This window comes from Chanodichthys erythropterus, chromosome 12 (genome assembly GCF_024489055.1).
Source record: "Chanodichthys erythropterus isolate Z2021 chromosome 12, ASM2448905v1, whole genome shotgun sequence".
Taxonomy (NCBI): Eukaryota; Metazoa; Chordata; class Actinopteri; order Cypriniformes; family Xenocyprididae; genus Chanodichthys; species Chanodichthys erythropterus.
The window spans coordinates 41,806,375-41,823,428 of NC_090232.1; the positions used below are offsets into that span (position 1 = coordinate 41,806,375).

General features: G+C 38.8%; 1 protein-coding gene across 1 annotated transcript; it reads right to left on the minus strand.

Moving 5' to 3' along the window:
• Positions 1-16,705, minus strand: spred2a (sprouty related EVH1 domain containing 2a). The gene is made up of 6 exons (XM_067404912.1): positions 16,321-16,705; positions 7,789-7,972; positions 7,528-7,696; positions 7,370-7,434; positions 4,794-4,943; positions 1-2,609 (listed from the first exon to the last, which is right to left on the minus strand). Exons 1-6 carry the CDS (start codon positions 16,344-16,346, stop codon positions 1,920-1,922), a joined length of 1,284 nt encoding a protein of 427 aa, XP_067261013.1. The 5' UTR covers positions 16,347-16,705; the 3' UTR covers positions 1-1,919.
• Positions 16,706-17,054: the final 349 nt, after the last annotated feature.

Sequence of the window (17,054 nt, forward strand, 5' to 3'; positions counted from 1 at the left end):
AACAGTTTTTTAAACAGTTGAAATGACACTGACTTGTGACTTTTATATTAGTATACCAACATTTAACAATCTCTGAGCTTGTGAAGCATGTATGTTGTTGCTAAAAAATAAATTTTCTCTATGGAGAAAATGAATAAGATTTTACTTCTGAAACCCTACTGTTTTGCTCTATAGAGCAATCAACAAATGATCTTGATGTGCGTAGCATGTTGTGGTTGTAACCGGTCAAGGGGGGAAAAAAGGACTGATTGTGACAATTTTACCTCTTGTAATTGAAGCAATCATGTCCCAAAGATGTCAAAAGGAAGAAATAACAGCCACGTAACATTAATGATTTGGAGCTGGACAGAAGGGGTGAGACGGCACTGGCTGATTCAGGCACTTTCTTTTAATCTCAGAATGTTCAGGAGCATCAGACAGACAGAGAACTCACTCTCCTGGACACCGATAAAAAAATAAAACTGCTCCTCTTTTGTCACGCATCAGATAGTACTACTGCAAAAGCTTTTCACAGGAAGAGGGGGGAAAGAGAGATGATAGACACGAGAAAGAGAAAGACAAATAGGACATAAAACATCAGCTGACAAACATGATCACAGTCGTCATGACAACGCTGTCACAGTCCACTGATTGGCTGGATGTCGTTTTGAAGGATGATGCTGATAGGCCAGCACCTGGAAATATATTTTGAAAACTTCACAACAACTTGCACAGTGTTTAGATGGTTGTTTTTTCTTGTTTGTTAGTTTTACTAGTTTGTGTTGTGCTTAAGACAAAGGCAGAGAAAAAGACATCTTGATTTTCGCCCTGTAGGAGGGGTACATCGATTTTTGAGGCTGGTTTTCATAACATCAATAACAGGCAGGCACATACGCCTCACAAAACCTTATAAAGAACACGTCCAACTCCTATCTCACCCCGAAAGCAACCAATAAATGTACTTTTTGAAAATACAACTTTCATGACAATCAAGCACGTCATTTCATTACAGCAGTGCAACAACAATCTTACTCTCATTCCTGGAATATGAAAAAAATGTGAAGTATTTATACATAATAGTAGTATTTGGTGTACTCTTCCCTCTTTTCTTGTAATAAAAAACACAATTATAATAATGGAAAATAGAAAAACATTATGGTAATGAAATTTTTTGCATTACGGTAATGACACTTTGGTTGGCAAACATGCTTAATTGTCATGAAAGTAATGCTAAAAGGTCCTAAAATAGGCAAAATAAAGCCCATTTTCTTTTTATTTTGGGGTCAAATATGACCTGCACATGTTTTCATGAGATTCACCCGCACACCTGCTTTACATTTGGGCAGCAATGTGTTTGCCATCAGTTTGCACGCAGCAAATTAATATTGGCAATTTGGCAAAATGTCATTTCCCACATCCACACACACACACATACACACAAGATCTACCGTCCTACAGGTCAGCTATTTTGGATTCCTCTGGGTTTGTCTTATGTAGACGGAGTGGATCACAGTAGAAGAGAAGCCTCTGACTGGAGAGACCTAACAAAAGGCTGACGCCGGGAGAGTAAAATCAAATCAAACCAACATATTAAAACAAAGATGAGACGGAAGGAAGATAATTCAAACCTTCAAAGCAGATGAGCATAAAAATATAAAGTACCTGGATTTATATATTTATATCTACATATATTTATATATACTTTTCATATATAAATGAATATTTATCGTGTAGTCTTTTAAATGGAAGCTGAAGGTTACTCTTTTAAAAACAAAGAAAAATACAAACCAGGACAGCTGTCCAGTACAATAAAATTGAGAAAACAAAACAAAAATGGGGGAGCAAAACTCAAATGCAGCCACAAGTTCATTCTTCCACTTTTCATTTGCATTTCACGCTGTAGTTTTTCCCAGCTGCTGGTGTGCTCGCATGTTTCCCGCTCACCCCGCGGCTTTGTGCTTGCCGCCGCAGCAGTGGCACGCGACGCCACAGTGGTAGCACGCTCGCAACGGCGCGTAACAGCACATGCAGGGCGCTAGCAGCGACAGTCCCAGGAGTGCTAGCCAGCGCAGGCAGAATCGCTCTTCGCTGGCATCGCAGGAACAGGGGTCCGAATAGTCGCCCTCGGGGTCCGACATGCAATGGTAGAGCAGGCTGTCCGCGCACCACATGAAGCTCACCCGACGAATGCACGTCTGCACGGGGTCCGGAGCTTCCTGACAGCGTCCGCGTCCGTTTTCGGCCGGACTGAACATGTTCTGACAGTACACGCACCGTAAGCGCTCTCTGCTGTCCTCCACACGCCGCGGCAGCCATTTGGCAGTCAGCGGCCGTGGCTGACCAGTGACCACGCCACCGCCAATGCCCGTTTTGCTGTCGCGGGTTGTGTGTCCGTCCCCACTGAGTGGGTAAGAGTAAGTGTAGTCGTGTTTGGGAGGTTCGATCTTAGCGAGGTGAACGTAAGCGTCCGTGGGGTCTGGCCGCAGAGGTTTGCCCCGTGTGGCTGTGGTGGCGTGGCGATAGTCCTCGTAGCCCGTTAACCAAGAGCGCTCGCGTGGGTTAATCCGTACGATTTCCTCGTCCTCTTCGTGAAACCTTACGTGACGTGAACATGGGAACATGGGCACCGTCTGAATGGCAGAGACATAGAGAATGTTTAGAGTTAAACACAAGCGGGATATACACTACTATTCACTATCTGCTCACCAAGGCTGCATTTATTTAATTAGAAATGCAGTAAAAACAGTAATATTGTGAAATATTATTACAATTTCAAACAACTTTTTCCTGTGATGGCAAAGCTGAATTTTCAGCATAATTACTCCAGTTTTCAGTGTCACATGATCCTTCAGAAATCATTCTAATATGATGATTTGATGCTCAAGAAACATTTCTTATTATTATCAATGTTGAAAAAACGTTTTTTGCAGGATTCCTTGATGAATAGAAAGTTCAAAAGAACAGCATTTACCTGAAATACAAAGCTTATGTAACATTTTACACTACTGTTCAAAGGTTTGGGGTCAGTAAAAATTTTTATTTTTATTTTTTACAAAAGAAAATTTTAAAGAAATGAATACTTGTATTAAGCAAGGATGCATTAAATCGATCAAAAGTGACAGTGATGACATTTATAATGTTACAAAAGATTATATTTCAAATAAACGGTTCTATCCATTTCTATTCATCAAAGAATCCTGAAAAAAAAAAAAATATTGTACACAAATATTTCTTGAGCATCAAATCATATTAGAATGATTTCTGAAGGATCATGTGACACTGAAGACTGGAGTAATGATGCTGAAAATTCAGCTTTGATCACAGGAATAAATTACATTTTAAAATATTTTCAAATAGAAAACAGTCATTTTAAATTGTTATAATAGTTCACAATATTACTGTTTTTACTGTATTTTTAATTAAATAAATGCAGCCTTGGTGAGCAGACGACATTTCTTTTAAAAACATTAAAAATCTTACAGATCTCAAACTTCTGAACGGTAGTGTAGATGTAAGAAGAATGAAATGGTACTGGATATCTTGAACAAATATCTCAGTATTTTATGATAAAAAATGTAATATCACTTATTGCCACCACTTATCTTTAAAACCTAAAGAGGCATAAAAAGAATGCAACTACACTAAAACAAAAGATGCAAAGTGATACCTTTTCAGACTAAATTAATCATTAATCTTTAAAGGGGACCTATTATACCCCTTTTCACAAGATGTAATAGAAGTCTCTGGTGTCCCCAGGATGTCTGTGAAGTTTCAGCTCAAAATACCCCACAGATCATTTATTATAGCATGCCCCATTTGGGTTTAAGCAAAAACATGCTGTTTTTGTGTGTCCCTTTAAATGCAAATTAGCTGCTGCTCCCTGCCCAAAAAGAGGCGGAGCTTTAACAGCTCACGCTTCGGTTGCTCAACAACAACAACGCTGGAGAATCTCACGCAGCCAAAATGAGGATTGTCAGTAACGGTGTTCAGCCTTACATTGTTCGACACTGATGGAGAGACTCAGGAAAACAACTTTTAGAATGAAACTGGATGTTTCTGAATGGTTAGTGGATAAATTTATGCAGTTGCTGTGGAGTTGTTTCAACTCATCGACTAGCATGTGCCGTCATGTTAATCTTTTGGGCAAAACCCGTTTGGACGCCCACTATGCATAGCGTACCTGTTTGCCAAACAGAGCCTTACACACCAGGCTAACGTTATCGATTGCTATCAAGTGCTGTGAATGGTCTAATATTTTTTCCAAAATATCACTCAGATGAAAATGCTCCTTTTTTAGCAATCGAGCTTGCCAGGGTCAACTTGCAGGCTATCCAAGCCAACGAGACTCTAAACAGTGTTCAGTGCTCGTCTGTGCAGCCAATGACAGAACAGTTAGCTTGCTTTGCTCAAACTTTACCCTGGCATTAGAACTGGTACACCATTTTCACTTGTGAAAACAAAATGACGACGCCATGGGTGGAAACATGCAGATTAAGGGGCGGTAATATTATAATAAGATCCCCTTCCTAAGTCACAAGAAGAGCGAAATCTGAGCGGCTCATTTTTTCACATTTTTGCAGAGAAAGGATATGATATTCTTTAAAAGAATCAAACTTAGTCATTTTTCTTCAGAAAAAAAGCAGTTTGCAAGAACATAATTATAAAAAAAAAAAAGTCTGGCTGAACAGTATACTGCCTCTAGTGTCTAAATAATAGTCTGCAAGTAAGGACTCAAAGTGCAGTAAAAACAGTACACTGTGATGACAAATAACTTGAGTAAATGTTGCACGAACAGATCATTTATACAAACTCACCTGTTCCAGGTAGTAACGGTCAGAGTGCCTGTGCTGGTCGTAGAGATGTCCCAGAATGCAATGGTGGGGCTCAGAGAAGCTGATGGGTGCGAGCGTCTGCATGGACGGCTCTCTCTTCTGAGAAGAGTTAGACGAGCTGTCTGTGGCATTCTGACGGACAGACAGAGAGAGCAAGAATAGAAATTGTTTCCCAATTTGAGCATGTTGGCAGGATCATGGTGACTTGGCACAAACCAAATGACTCCCCGCCCTTGAACGAGGGTCACACCGAGCTGTATTTCTCGTTGAATTTCCAGCAAAAATAACTGTGTTGTGATTTATAACGTTACCATGATATAAGATTAATTATAGCCGGGCTTCAGAGAGGAAAAATAAAACATTTAAATGCATCAAATCATTGAGAACTTCAAATTTAACTTTCACCATGTCAGAGAAAATGCAGAAAGTGTCTGTATATAAAAGCTTTTAAAACGTTCAACAACAACTCTGCACGGGTCATTCTGCTTGACCTTTGGCCCTGTGTCTGGGTGTGCAAGGTTTGTGTAAATGAAGTGCTTGAGAACTATCATCAGCACTATTATCTCTGACCTTCAACCCCTGAAATCCACACTGTCTCCTTCCTGTGGCTCTTCCTGAAGCCTGGAGCCTGAGTTTAGAGCCAGCAGTGTGTGTGTATGTGTGAGTGTGTGTATGTGTGAGTGTGTATGTATGTGTGAGTGTGTATGTGTGTGCGAGTGTGTATGTGTGTGCGAGTGTGTATGTGTGTGCGAGCATCTGCTTTAAGAGTTGACAGAGAGCCACAGGGCCATCAATAACTCGAGAGAGAGAAAGAGAGTGCGTGTGTTTGTGTGTGTGTGTGAGCTTGAGATGATTACAAACACAGCTCGCCTCTCTTAAGTCATCTGGCTCCTTTCTTCTGCAAGGACTGAAATCTACACTACACTGTAAAACACTTTTGTTAAATTTACAGCAAAAATCTGGCAGCTGCAGCATCAGGGTAACATGTGACACTAAAATAATGCAATCAACATTAACTACACAACATAATGTAACAAACTCCCCAGTATACATAACTGGCAACATAAGAAAATAATAAGAAAAAAAACGTAACTATTTAAAAAAATATATTTTTTTACTGTAAATGTTAATTTACAATTTTACTGTAAAAAAAGGGTCGTTTGTTAAATGTAAATGTTCACCATAAATAATAAGGTTATAGACATATTTACAAAAACATAAAAGCATATGTGATCTTGTTAAATTAAAATAAATTATACTTTTCACTTATAAATATGTTTGTTTTTAATTTGTAAAGTGCATATATTGCCTTAATTATAATACACAATGTAATTAATATTTATATTATATAATTCATATATAGTTAATTATAATGCATAAAAAATATAGTAATTATAATTTCCACCAATTTAGATAGATAGATAGATAGATAGATAGATAGATAGATAGATAGATAGATAGATAGATAGATAGAGAGATAGAGAGATAGATAGATAGATAGATAGATAGATAGATAGATAGATAGATAGATAGATAGATAGATAGATAGATAGATAGATAGATAGAGTCTTGAGTGTGAATCTACAGACATACTAAGTACATACAGAGTTGTTTGCATAATGTCTGGATGGAAATGTATTTGTGGCTGTGCTAATTATCACTTTAGACTTTACCTCAGAGGGAATTAGACATCCAACAGCTGCTGCCCATTCTAAACCTACAGCACACATCCCATCTCTCTCTCTCTCTCTAAACTTAGGAGCGACTGACTACTCTGATTAGTAATAATCAGTGTCTGGCTGGGCTTGTATGAATAGCTGTGAGTCATAAACTTCTAAAGTTAGCGATTAGAGGAACACCACTGCAGAGCGACCGTGGCAAACGCTGATCACTGAACACCTAAAGCCTGAAGTCAAGCAAATGAAACACACATTCACATTTCTACTCTGTATAACCTTGGGCTTTTGAATGTGTGCGTGCTTGTTAAATAGACTCTTGTATCCGAAGGCTTTGTTGTGGCATTCTTGTGTTGAATTAGGGGCAATAGGAGGACAAAGGGAGCAAAGGTCACTTCCTGAGCACAGCTCTCACACACACACACACAAAATCATCCATCAGAAAAATGATGGCAAGTGACCCATTAATAGCATATTCTCAGAGGTTGGGTAGATAAATGAATAGAAAAAAGGAAGAAGATAATAATACCCTGCTGATATGTTGAATATTCATGATTAGTCACAATGATTTTGCTGGTCATATAAAGTTAAGCAATGCCAAGATGTTTTAAAAGCTTTTTGATAATTTCTATGAATCATTTTGAAACTCTGATTCAACAATTTCCCTCAAAATCGTCCACAGAAGTGTGACATTTGTCATATTAAAACAACATGAATAAATCTTGCCATTTATTACTATGGATTGCCAAAGTGATGTATATAAATGAAATGACTGAAATTATCAGCTGATTAATAAATAAAAAATAACAATTAACCCTTTCATGCCATTCAAGGGCAAATACATAAATATAGAGACTCTTGTCAGACTGTAGGGAGACTCACCGTGAAAACATCATCATCACCCAGTTCGGCTTCATTCTGCAGGGTGGAGGAAGAAGTAGTGGAGCCTGAAGAAAAAGCAAGATTCGTGTTATAATCTTAGTCAGCGTGCTACGTATTGAACACAATGCCTTTCTCATCTCCCTCTCGGATCCACTCACCCTCCGTGAGGTCCTCGATTGCTTTCCTCACACCGCGATCAAACGCTCTGGCATCGGCTGGGCTCTGAAACGACAGGCCGCACTTCCTGTTGTCCACTCGCCAGTGATGGAAAGTGGGCGTGGCTTTAGTGTAGACCAGATCTTTCTTCAGAAAGCACTGCAGGATCACCTGCTCAGCACAGAGAAAGAGGAAGGTATCAGGCTTGAAGAATCTGATTTTTGAACCATACAATGAAGCCTCGCACGCATCAGCTCTCTAACCTGCTTGTCTTTGAGTCTCTCGCCAAAGATGAGAAAGCCGTTGCGTCCCAGGAGCTCCAGGTCAGCTGGGACCACCTTACAGACGCCCACTCGACTGAGACCGCCGCCCTCCTGAGCCAGCCAACCCCCACTAGACTCATCCCTCGTCATTACCACAGCTTTCACTCGCACTATGTAACTGTCACTGCAGGGAGAGCCAGAAGGATGTGGTTCAATGACAAATAAGAATGTCAGAGATGATTCAAAGAAGAAATGTACTCTTTGCATTCATGTTGTTTACACACATTTATTTCATTTTCAATAAGATTTAACGACTACAAATGCCAAGTGGTGTAACCATCAAGCAAGAAATAAAAACATTTTCCTTACACCTTGAAAGTGTACACATCTTAATCATTATACACTGCCCAGCCCAATAAAAAGTTTAAATAGGATTTAAAATAGACAAATGCATCAAGCGGTGCATCAGTTTTTGGTCAAATCTTGTATTGACAATGCAAGAGTCAAGCACTCTGTAAAGTCTCCTCCAGCACATCCCAAAGACTTTCAATGAATTTAAAGGGGACCTATTATGCCCCTTTTACAAGATGTAATATAAGTCTCTGGTGTCTCCAGATTGTGTCTGTGAAGTTTCAGCTCAAAATACCCCACAGAAACACACAGTTTTTGTGTGTGTCTCTTTAAATGCTGCTACCAGCCGACTTTTCAGAAGAGGGCGGAGCTTTAACGGCTCGCGCTCGCTGCTGAAGCGGTCCGGTGTAAATTGACGGTGTGGTAACAACACTCTACTACAACAACTCTTCCTCTTCTCTAAAGCAGCCTAACATGGCCTCGCCCCCTTTGTTGCGTGTTCCTGGGGGTAGGGTTTATGTAAATTTTAGGGTTAGTGATGTCACCAACCCAGGAAGAAGCTTGTTGTAGTCCCTACCAGCCATTTGTTGTAGTCCTTAAAAAGTGATTTTTGTCAAAGAAAATAGCTCCCTTTGCACTGAATTTTGAGCGTCGTAACTTTGCAGATGTTATGTTCAAACTGCAACATTACACACTAACTCAAGTTAAAAAAAGTGAAATCATAATCAAAGACCCCTTTAAATCGAAAACACTACTTTTTTTTTTGGCCAGTGTACATTTTAACTTTTGACATGAACATTTTTCTTGGGGTTATTTGCATTTGTCATATATATTTCAAGGTGCAACATAATTATATATAAACAGCCACAATTATATAAAATATATTTATAAATATAAATATTTATGCTAACTTGAGTGTCAAACAAGCCTTTGGTGCTTCTTGTTTCAATAATGTCAAAGCTTATGCTAATATAGCAGCATTTAACCTAAGCAGTCTGATATGAGCCTCGACTCATAATGATGACGTCATACTCCATTCTGGAAGATATCTGAGCTAACAAATGACAGCACTGCATTGCAAATAAGGTTTACTAAAATCTTAAAGAGGATGATGTTCGTTATGCTAATGAGATTTTCTGTCGTTGTTTAAAGACAGTGATACGCCTTATGCAGAGATATGATAATGCCATCCGAAATGCTTAACCTATTTTTATGAGCAACCATGTGCAAAATATGACAGACGGTTTAACAAATGCAAAACTTAGGATCAGGATTTCTCAGAATGTAATTTACATACTGACTGCGGCAGAGCATGGGAACTTCGATTGCGGTCTCATTTACCTTGTATTAATGGTGGAATTAACTTGCCAGTCAACATTAGAACAGCTGGTATATACTACCTCAACTTTCAAACAGAATTCATTCACAGCCCATGTGTCAAAATTCATTTTAAGGTGTAGCACAAGTGTCCAAATACCAATACATCATGCTCATATTATTTATTTTAGCTCCTTTGGTAATAAAAAAAGCTTATGTAAAGAATGGAAATTACATTAATGCTTGATCAAGAAAACATATAAATTGACATTGCTTTTGGCGATTTGGAACGTACCAGATTGGTTAAAGGAATTTTCTCCAGCACTAAACAAAGTCAGGCAGGAGCAGTAATCATGGTGTGGAGAACCTTTAAAGGCCGTTTACACAGAAACTTGCATTAAAAACAGCACATGGTCAAGGAACGTTTGTTGAGAAATAAATGTAAACGTCAAGAACACAAGTTCATTTCCTCCTTATCTCAGCCTGAGGTTTTGCGGGAGTCTGTAAAATTACTTTCAAACTTATCATGCACTTGTTATTAACAATCTGATCTTTTGGTTTGTGACCAAACAGGATGTGAAAAAGATAAATGACTATATTGTGGAATATACTGTTACCATGATATAAAATTGCTCATAGCATGATATAAGATTTTGATCATAAATAGCTAATCTTGTACTAAGTTGTTTCGGATAAAATCTGCTAAATGATTAAATGTAAACCTGAAAGTGACTAATTCACAGTGTACACTAGGGGTGTGAGAAAATATTTATACACGTGTATATCGCGATATTGTGTTTGTCGATACTGTATTGATTCTCAAAAATACTGTATCGATATTTATTTATTTACACCCAAGATTTGTGTTAGTTGCTTCTTGTTTGGTTTAAACCCGACCGCTTGATGGCATTGTTATCTCAGAACGTAAACGGTGACGCGAAGAAGCGCAAGGATGTCACGACAAATCAGGTCCTCCCTCGAAATCCCTCGAGTCCCTATCAACTATCAGTTAATGATTATACATATAGTACATATGAACAATATATAATTTAAAATATGTATAACTTATATAGTGCATAAAACAAATTGAATGTAATTTCTTTCACTTGATAAACTGTTAATTATTAATAATAGCCTATTAAGTGAATAATTGTACATTATTACATTCTTTTTGTAACTGAAATATTTGGACATTTAACAAGTAATTACATTAAAGATGATTGTAGTGCAAATGCACGTATAAAATTATCAGGCTATGCTAGCACCTAAGATTATACAGACCAGATTATACAGTTGCCAGGTTTTCACAACAATACCCGCTCAATTGCTACTCGAAACTAGCCCAATCACATTTCAGGAGGGGTCCACCAGTAAAAATCATGTTCCGGGGGGTAAAATCCACTTTTTGGCAAGGTTCCCCTGGTAAAATTCACAGGGGATAAATATCATGTTATTTGGGGTCGCTTCAACCCACAGACAATTTTTCAGGTTTTTTGCATATGGTGGTATGTTTTTCTCAAATTAGATCCTTCTTCCTAAAAAAAAAGAAAATTCACAATATATCGCCATTCACATACAGTATCACAATGTATCATCTCGTATCGTAACTCCTATATTGTGATACATGTCGTATTGCCAGAATCTTGGCTATACACAGCACTAGTGTACACAATGCAGTGACATATGCAGCTGCCATTGTCTTCTCCCACACACTGAACAAAAAACAAAGGAAAAAGTTTTATTCTGATCTTCTTCCACTCTTCAGAACTCAATTCCCATCACAGCATTGCAGTCCCTTCGTTCCGTATTTTACTACCCTAACACTTCCAGTGAGTGGCTGGCTCGGAAATCAATCCTTATCCTAACCGTAAATCCATCAGAACAGTTCATCTGGACTGACTTTACCTCAATGTCACTCTCTCTTTCCCTCTCAGATAATATTGACCCATAATGGTGCTGCATATAGGTCATGCTGGTTTGATCAATATAGATTGCATTCCTCCCCTCCCAAACGGCCCATAGGGCATCCGGGTCTGAGGTCTGGGCGCCAGCCAGTTCACGTGAGCACGTTCACACACCTTCAGGCTACAGTCATTACCAATGGGGAGCCACTGGTTTGCTCAGCACGTTTTTGAGGAACTCGCATTCCACACCAGCATTCTAGAGTTTCCAAAAAACTCTAGAATGTTTAACATTTTAAAGGAATAGTTCAACCAAAACAAAAATCTTGTCATCATTTACTTACCCCTGAAGAAGGTTGTTACAATGTTACAAGGTTGTAATGACATGAGTAAATGATGACAAAATTTTCATTTTTTAGTCCTTTAAAGCTCCCCTTGATATTTATACATTTTCAGTCACAATGAACCCCAATTATACAGTTAATTTTGAAAAATGGAACTTATGTGACAGCGAGAGCAGATATGCATTGTGGTGATACAAGGCCTAATGGCCAAGATGTCAACTGCAATAACACACAGGAAGTAGCGAGAACAGCACAGGACAGTGACCCATTTAGGCAACATCAGTCAAGCAAACCCAAAATACATAAAGCAGGCAAAGGCCACCAATGGTTTGGAGTAAAAATTTAGCACAGTGTAGCTTATTAAAGTAAAACTTCTTAAAAGGCCAATCCAAAATACTAAAACAACACTTTAAGCAAATAAGAATTTAAAATAAACTGGCAGACAATTTTCCTTCACTCCAGTTCTTGTAACAAATGTTTTGACAAAGTGGCCCAAAAAAGACACAATTTAGACCCTTAAAGGGGATAGTTCACCCAAAAATGAAAATTATCCCTCAAACCATCCTAGGTGTATATGACTATCTCCTTTCAGACAAACACAATCAGAGATATATTCAAAAATATCCTTTGTCCTATAAGGTTTATTATGTTTATGAATGGGAGCCCAGATTCTGGAGTAGACGATATTCAGTAATACGATATGTCACGATAATGAATATACACGATATTGTTACTATGGGCACCTCAAAATAACGTGAATAATTATTTATTATGAATTATTCTAATTTTTACATTACATTTTAAGATTACCTATCAGCCGTATGAAATCCACAACACTGCTGTATGCGGCGTCAAAGAGGCACGCACACTATGAAATCAAACCCAACGTGCACGAGAAGCACATGGCAGAACGAGTGAAAGAGACGCACTGAATGAAAGTGCACGTTCACTCTCTGACAGTAGAGGGAGCTGATGGAACAGCAGAAATGCAGCGGTTACCCCGGAAACCACGTTAACAAAGCAGATACAGCACTACAGTATTTAAAATGCTTCAAACAGCCATTCATTTTTTTTGTATTCGCAATGTTGTTTATCACACTTAATACTTAAAGACTTAATAGGCTATTTATTTTCGAATTTTCAATTTATTTTTTATATTTTAATATGGACTACAACATGCCCTATAATAAAAAAAAAAATGCATCCATCCATAAAAAATGAATCCATATGACTCCAGGGGGTTAATAAAGGCGATGCGTGTGTGTAAGACAAATATCCTTATTTAAGATGTTCTAAAGTAAAATAATGAGCTTTCTGCGAGACAGCCATACGCATTTGACGTACGTCCAAAAAGCATTAACTTCCGCAACGTAGTACACAATGCCATGATGTTCTACACAATGACATAACGAACAACACTCATAGCAAAGGACTTACAACACTTAGAATTATAGCAAAGGACATAGCGTTATACGTCATGGCGTAGTGTACTACGCCGTGGAAGTTAACACTTTTTGGACGTACATCGAATGCGTATGGCTGTCGTGCCGGAAGCTCGTTATTTTACTTTAAATGAAGGATATTTGTAAGGATATATTTTAAAATATGGATATTTGTCTTACACAAACGCATCAATTTCCTTCCTTCAGAAGGCCTTTAATAACACCCTGGAGTCATATGGATTCATTTTTTTAAGGATTTTTTTTGTCTTCAGAATTTGGGCCCCCATTCACAACCGTTATAAACCTTGGAGGACTAAGGATATAAATATATCTCCGATTGTGTTCATCTGAAAGAAGATAGTCATATACACCTAGGATGGCTTGAGGGTGAGTAAATCATGGGATAATTTTCATTTTTGTGTGAAGAACCCCTTTAAGCCTTTTAAACAATGCATGAGATGACAAAATCAAACCAAATGAGAAAAAATAAGCAACACATTTCACAAACAAAAGTATGTTTTAAAAATTAAATAAAAAGCATTGGACACTTTATGGAGGCAGTTAAGTCAGTGAAGTAACAAAAAGCATAGCATTCTGTTTGCAACTGCTTTCCAATTGCTTTCAGACTTTTTTTTTTTTTTTTTTTTTAGTCACAGATATATGTTTCATGACATGGATCTCCAATCTGTGATACCTGGGGCCATAACGGTTCAAAAGGAGAGATATGCCTATTAAGTAAAGGAGAAAGATTTCCTTGCAGTGAAGTGAACTGTGCAGAGTAATCCATTCATGTTTGGCACGACATTGAGAATCAAACAATCGAGGGGCGTGACAGCAAAGTTACGCTTCACCGCTTCACCCACCTCTTTCACTTCCGCCGGATCTTTCTTTAATCCTCTCACCATTGTTTCCCTTCACAATCATTCCGGGAGCGCCTTCTCAGAAACCTCCTCCCATTTTTGGAGTAGCCCATAGCCCTCCCCTCCGCCGATAAAAGTCAACATTTCCCAACCTCGGGCTATTATATGGGCCTTTACATCTCAGTGTGACACACGTATTTACTCAAACGGGTGTGCCATAAATTAAAGTAAGAGAAATTGCCCGCCAGCTTCGGGGTTACGCTCTTGCGATACATCTCTAGTTGAGGAAATATAAGTTGAGTTCAAGCAATTAAAATGATAAATGTAACTTTTGGACAACAAGCAATTCCTACTAAGTTTAGGCTGGTCCTTGTTTATGAATTTATGTATTTTAATGACGTTTCAGTAATCAAAAAGTATAAATCACAAGGTCAGTCAGATTTAAGTTTGCAAACAAAAACAGCCGTTGAGCGAGATGTTAACCATAGCAACACGTGACCGTCGGGTATCTGTATCTGTCATGATTCATTATCAAAAATATATAACAGTTTAAAACGTCTAAGATATTTGACGGTTAGCTACAGTGTGAAGGCAAATAAAAAGTAAACATTTTTAACGTATTTAAACACACATACGTTATAATCGTTTGTCTGTTTTGTGTTTTCCTAGTTGTCTATTTGATTATGATAATTAATTCAAAAAAAAAAATGTAATGTCCATGTTTTCAATTGGCGTTAACCACCAGGAGTATAGGGAAGACTCTTTGTAGGCTAAGTTTTAGTAGTTGTTTTTTTTTTACTAGTTTTAGTAATCAAAAAGTTATTACAAGTACAGTCAAAAATATAATAGTATATTACAAGTTCAGTCAAAAATCGCCGTTGCGCGAGACGGTAACCATAGCAACACGTCTGTTGGGTATCTATCTGTCATGATTCATTATCAAAAAATATATAACAGTTTAAAACGTCTAAGATATTTGACTGTTAGCTACTGTATGAAGGCAAAGAAAAATTAACGTGTTTAAAGACACATACGTTATAATTGTTTGTCTGATTTGTGTTTTTCTAGTTGTCTATTTGATTATCATAATTAATTCAAAAACAAAAAAAGTAATGTCCGTGTTTTCAATTGGCGTAACCACCACGAATAGGGAAAATTATAGCACTCTTTGTAGGCTACTTGACGTTAATTTTCACGGGTTAAGGAAAAGTAGCAAATAGATTTCTAAAATACTTTAATTTCTAGTAGACATTTTTAGATGCTAAAACACGAGTTACAGACGTTGAAAAAATGTTACAACACAGTTTCCTCTAAATAATAATCTCCAGAATAGGCTATTAAAGCTCTCATTACACATAATCGTTTGATCAAAACGGACTGCGGCATAAAAGACAGTCCAAATAAACATTGCCTTGTTAATACAGATTGAGTGTATGTTACAGAAGTTGATTTTAAGCCCCTAAAGAGCTCACGGAGTTAACGAGCCATTTAAAACGGCCCTAATGCTATTAACGAGACTTTGATCGTCCGAGTCAAATACCGTGAAGAAAGAAGTGTTTGTTATGCAGAAGAATGTAGCAAAAAAACAGTAACTAAACTACTTGCTAAACAGTAGGACAGGCTACTGTTATGACAACCAACAGATACTACGCGCTACATTCATGTAACTTGTTTACACTCGCGTTTTTGCGAATGCAATTATTAAATTCAACATTTAAAACGCACATATAGGCCTATATATGCCATATAGGGCCTGCTTTAACATCAGGACAGCTCTGAGGCGCTCTCTCTGCTGTGCGCGCCCCCGCCTGTATTTTTATGAATGAAGGACAGTATGCAAATGAGAGCGATTCACGAAAAAGAAATGGCGGATATAGCATGTCAGACCACCACAAAGAAAGACACCAAGAACGGCCGCTCTGAGAGCCTACACAAGCACATTGTTCCAGCATTGCATGTTTATAAACTTAGCAGTCGTCTAGTTGCTTTCTCGGAGCGGTAATTCATCTTTAGGGTCGAGGTGATATAAGGAATTCGGTAAAGGATCTCTCCACAAAATGTTTCCGCTCGAGCCCCTCCTCCTCCCCCCGTTCTCGGTTTGAGACCAGAGCCCTGCAGCAGGGGCCCAGCACTCAAATCTCTTTGACACTGCATTGTTTCTTAGTATTAACATCTCCAACGTCCCTCTCAGAAGCGCATGCACGAATTCCCTGCATTTGACTGACCCCTCGTATAGCTCGGGAACGCATTCTTGGACAAGGGATAAGATTTCCATTCGTGTCCACATGCTTCGTTTTCTTAAAAAGTGAATACTCACTCGTCTGGGTGCGATTCCTCAGTCATTTTCCCCCTCGTTTCACCTACAATAAAAATAATATCCCACCGCGGGCGCGCAGCGTTCGGGCTTCATGTTGTCTCGATTTTCCACCTCGCCTTTTTTTTAAAGTCCAGTGCATCAACGAGTTTCCCCCAAATCCGTTTCAGCGTTCCTTATTTTCGTTCTTCCTCCGCGCAATGCACTTTATCCGTCACGGTTTGCAATGCATCTGCTTAAAGAGCCAGGAATCCTCGCGTTATGCAACATCCCGATGGCTGTATCGCTGATTTTTCGCCTCGCGTCGCCTGCCGTGGCTGAAGCCTGCGCGCTGGTCTCGAAGAGGAGCCCCCATCTCTCACTACTCCATGTTGGATTGTGTAGTCAGCAGCAGGCGAGCGCCGCCGACACTGGGGGGGTGGGGGAGGGGGGGGGGGTGCTTGCGGAAGCAATGACGTCACATTGGAAGGACTGCAGCCCGTTTTGGACTGAGGGATCTCCAGCGTGACGGGCTGTGCCAACGTCCTGCCATAGTGCCTCCTCTCACTCACCTTAATCCCGTCAGTTATTATGTACGTCCCAGGTATAATTCTAAAAAAAATAAAGTTCTTGAACACATTTGTGTGGTCTGTCACTGCTGGAAGTCCAGTTTAAGCATGACAGCTGCTGGTCTACACTATTAAAAATAAAGGTTCCAAAAGGGGGCTTTGCAGTGACGCAATAGAACCATTTTTTCG

Coding starts and splice junctions, on each gene's coding strand:
- spred2a (XM_067404912.1), bottom strand. CDS start 16,346: ATGACTGAGGAATCGCACCCAGACGA. Junction 7,697..7,788: donor AGAGACTCAAAGACAAGCAG/GTTAGAGAGCTG, acceptor TGTGCTGAGCAG/GTGATCCTGCAGTGCTTTCT. Junction 7,435..7,527: donor AATCGAGGACCTCACGGAGG/GTGAGTGGATCC, acceptor CTTTTTCTTCAG/GCTCCACTACTTCTTCCTCC.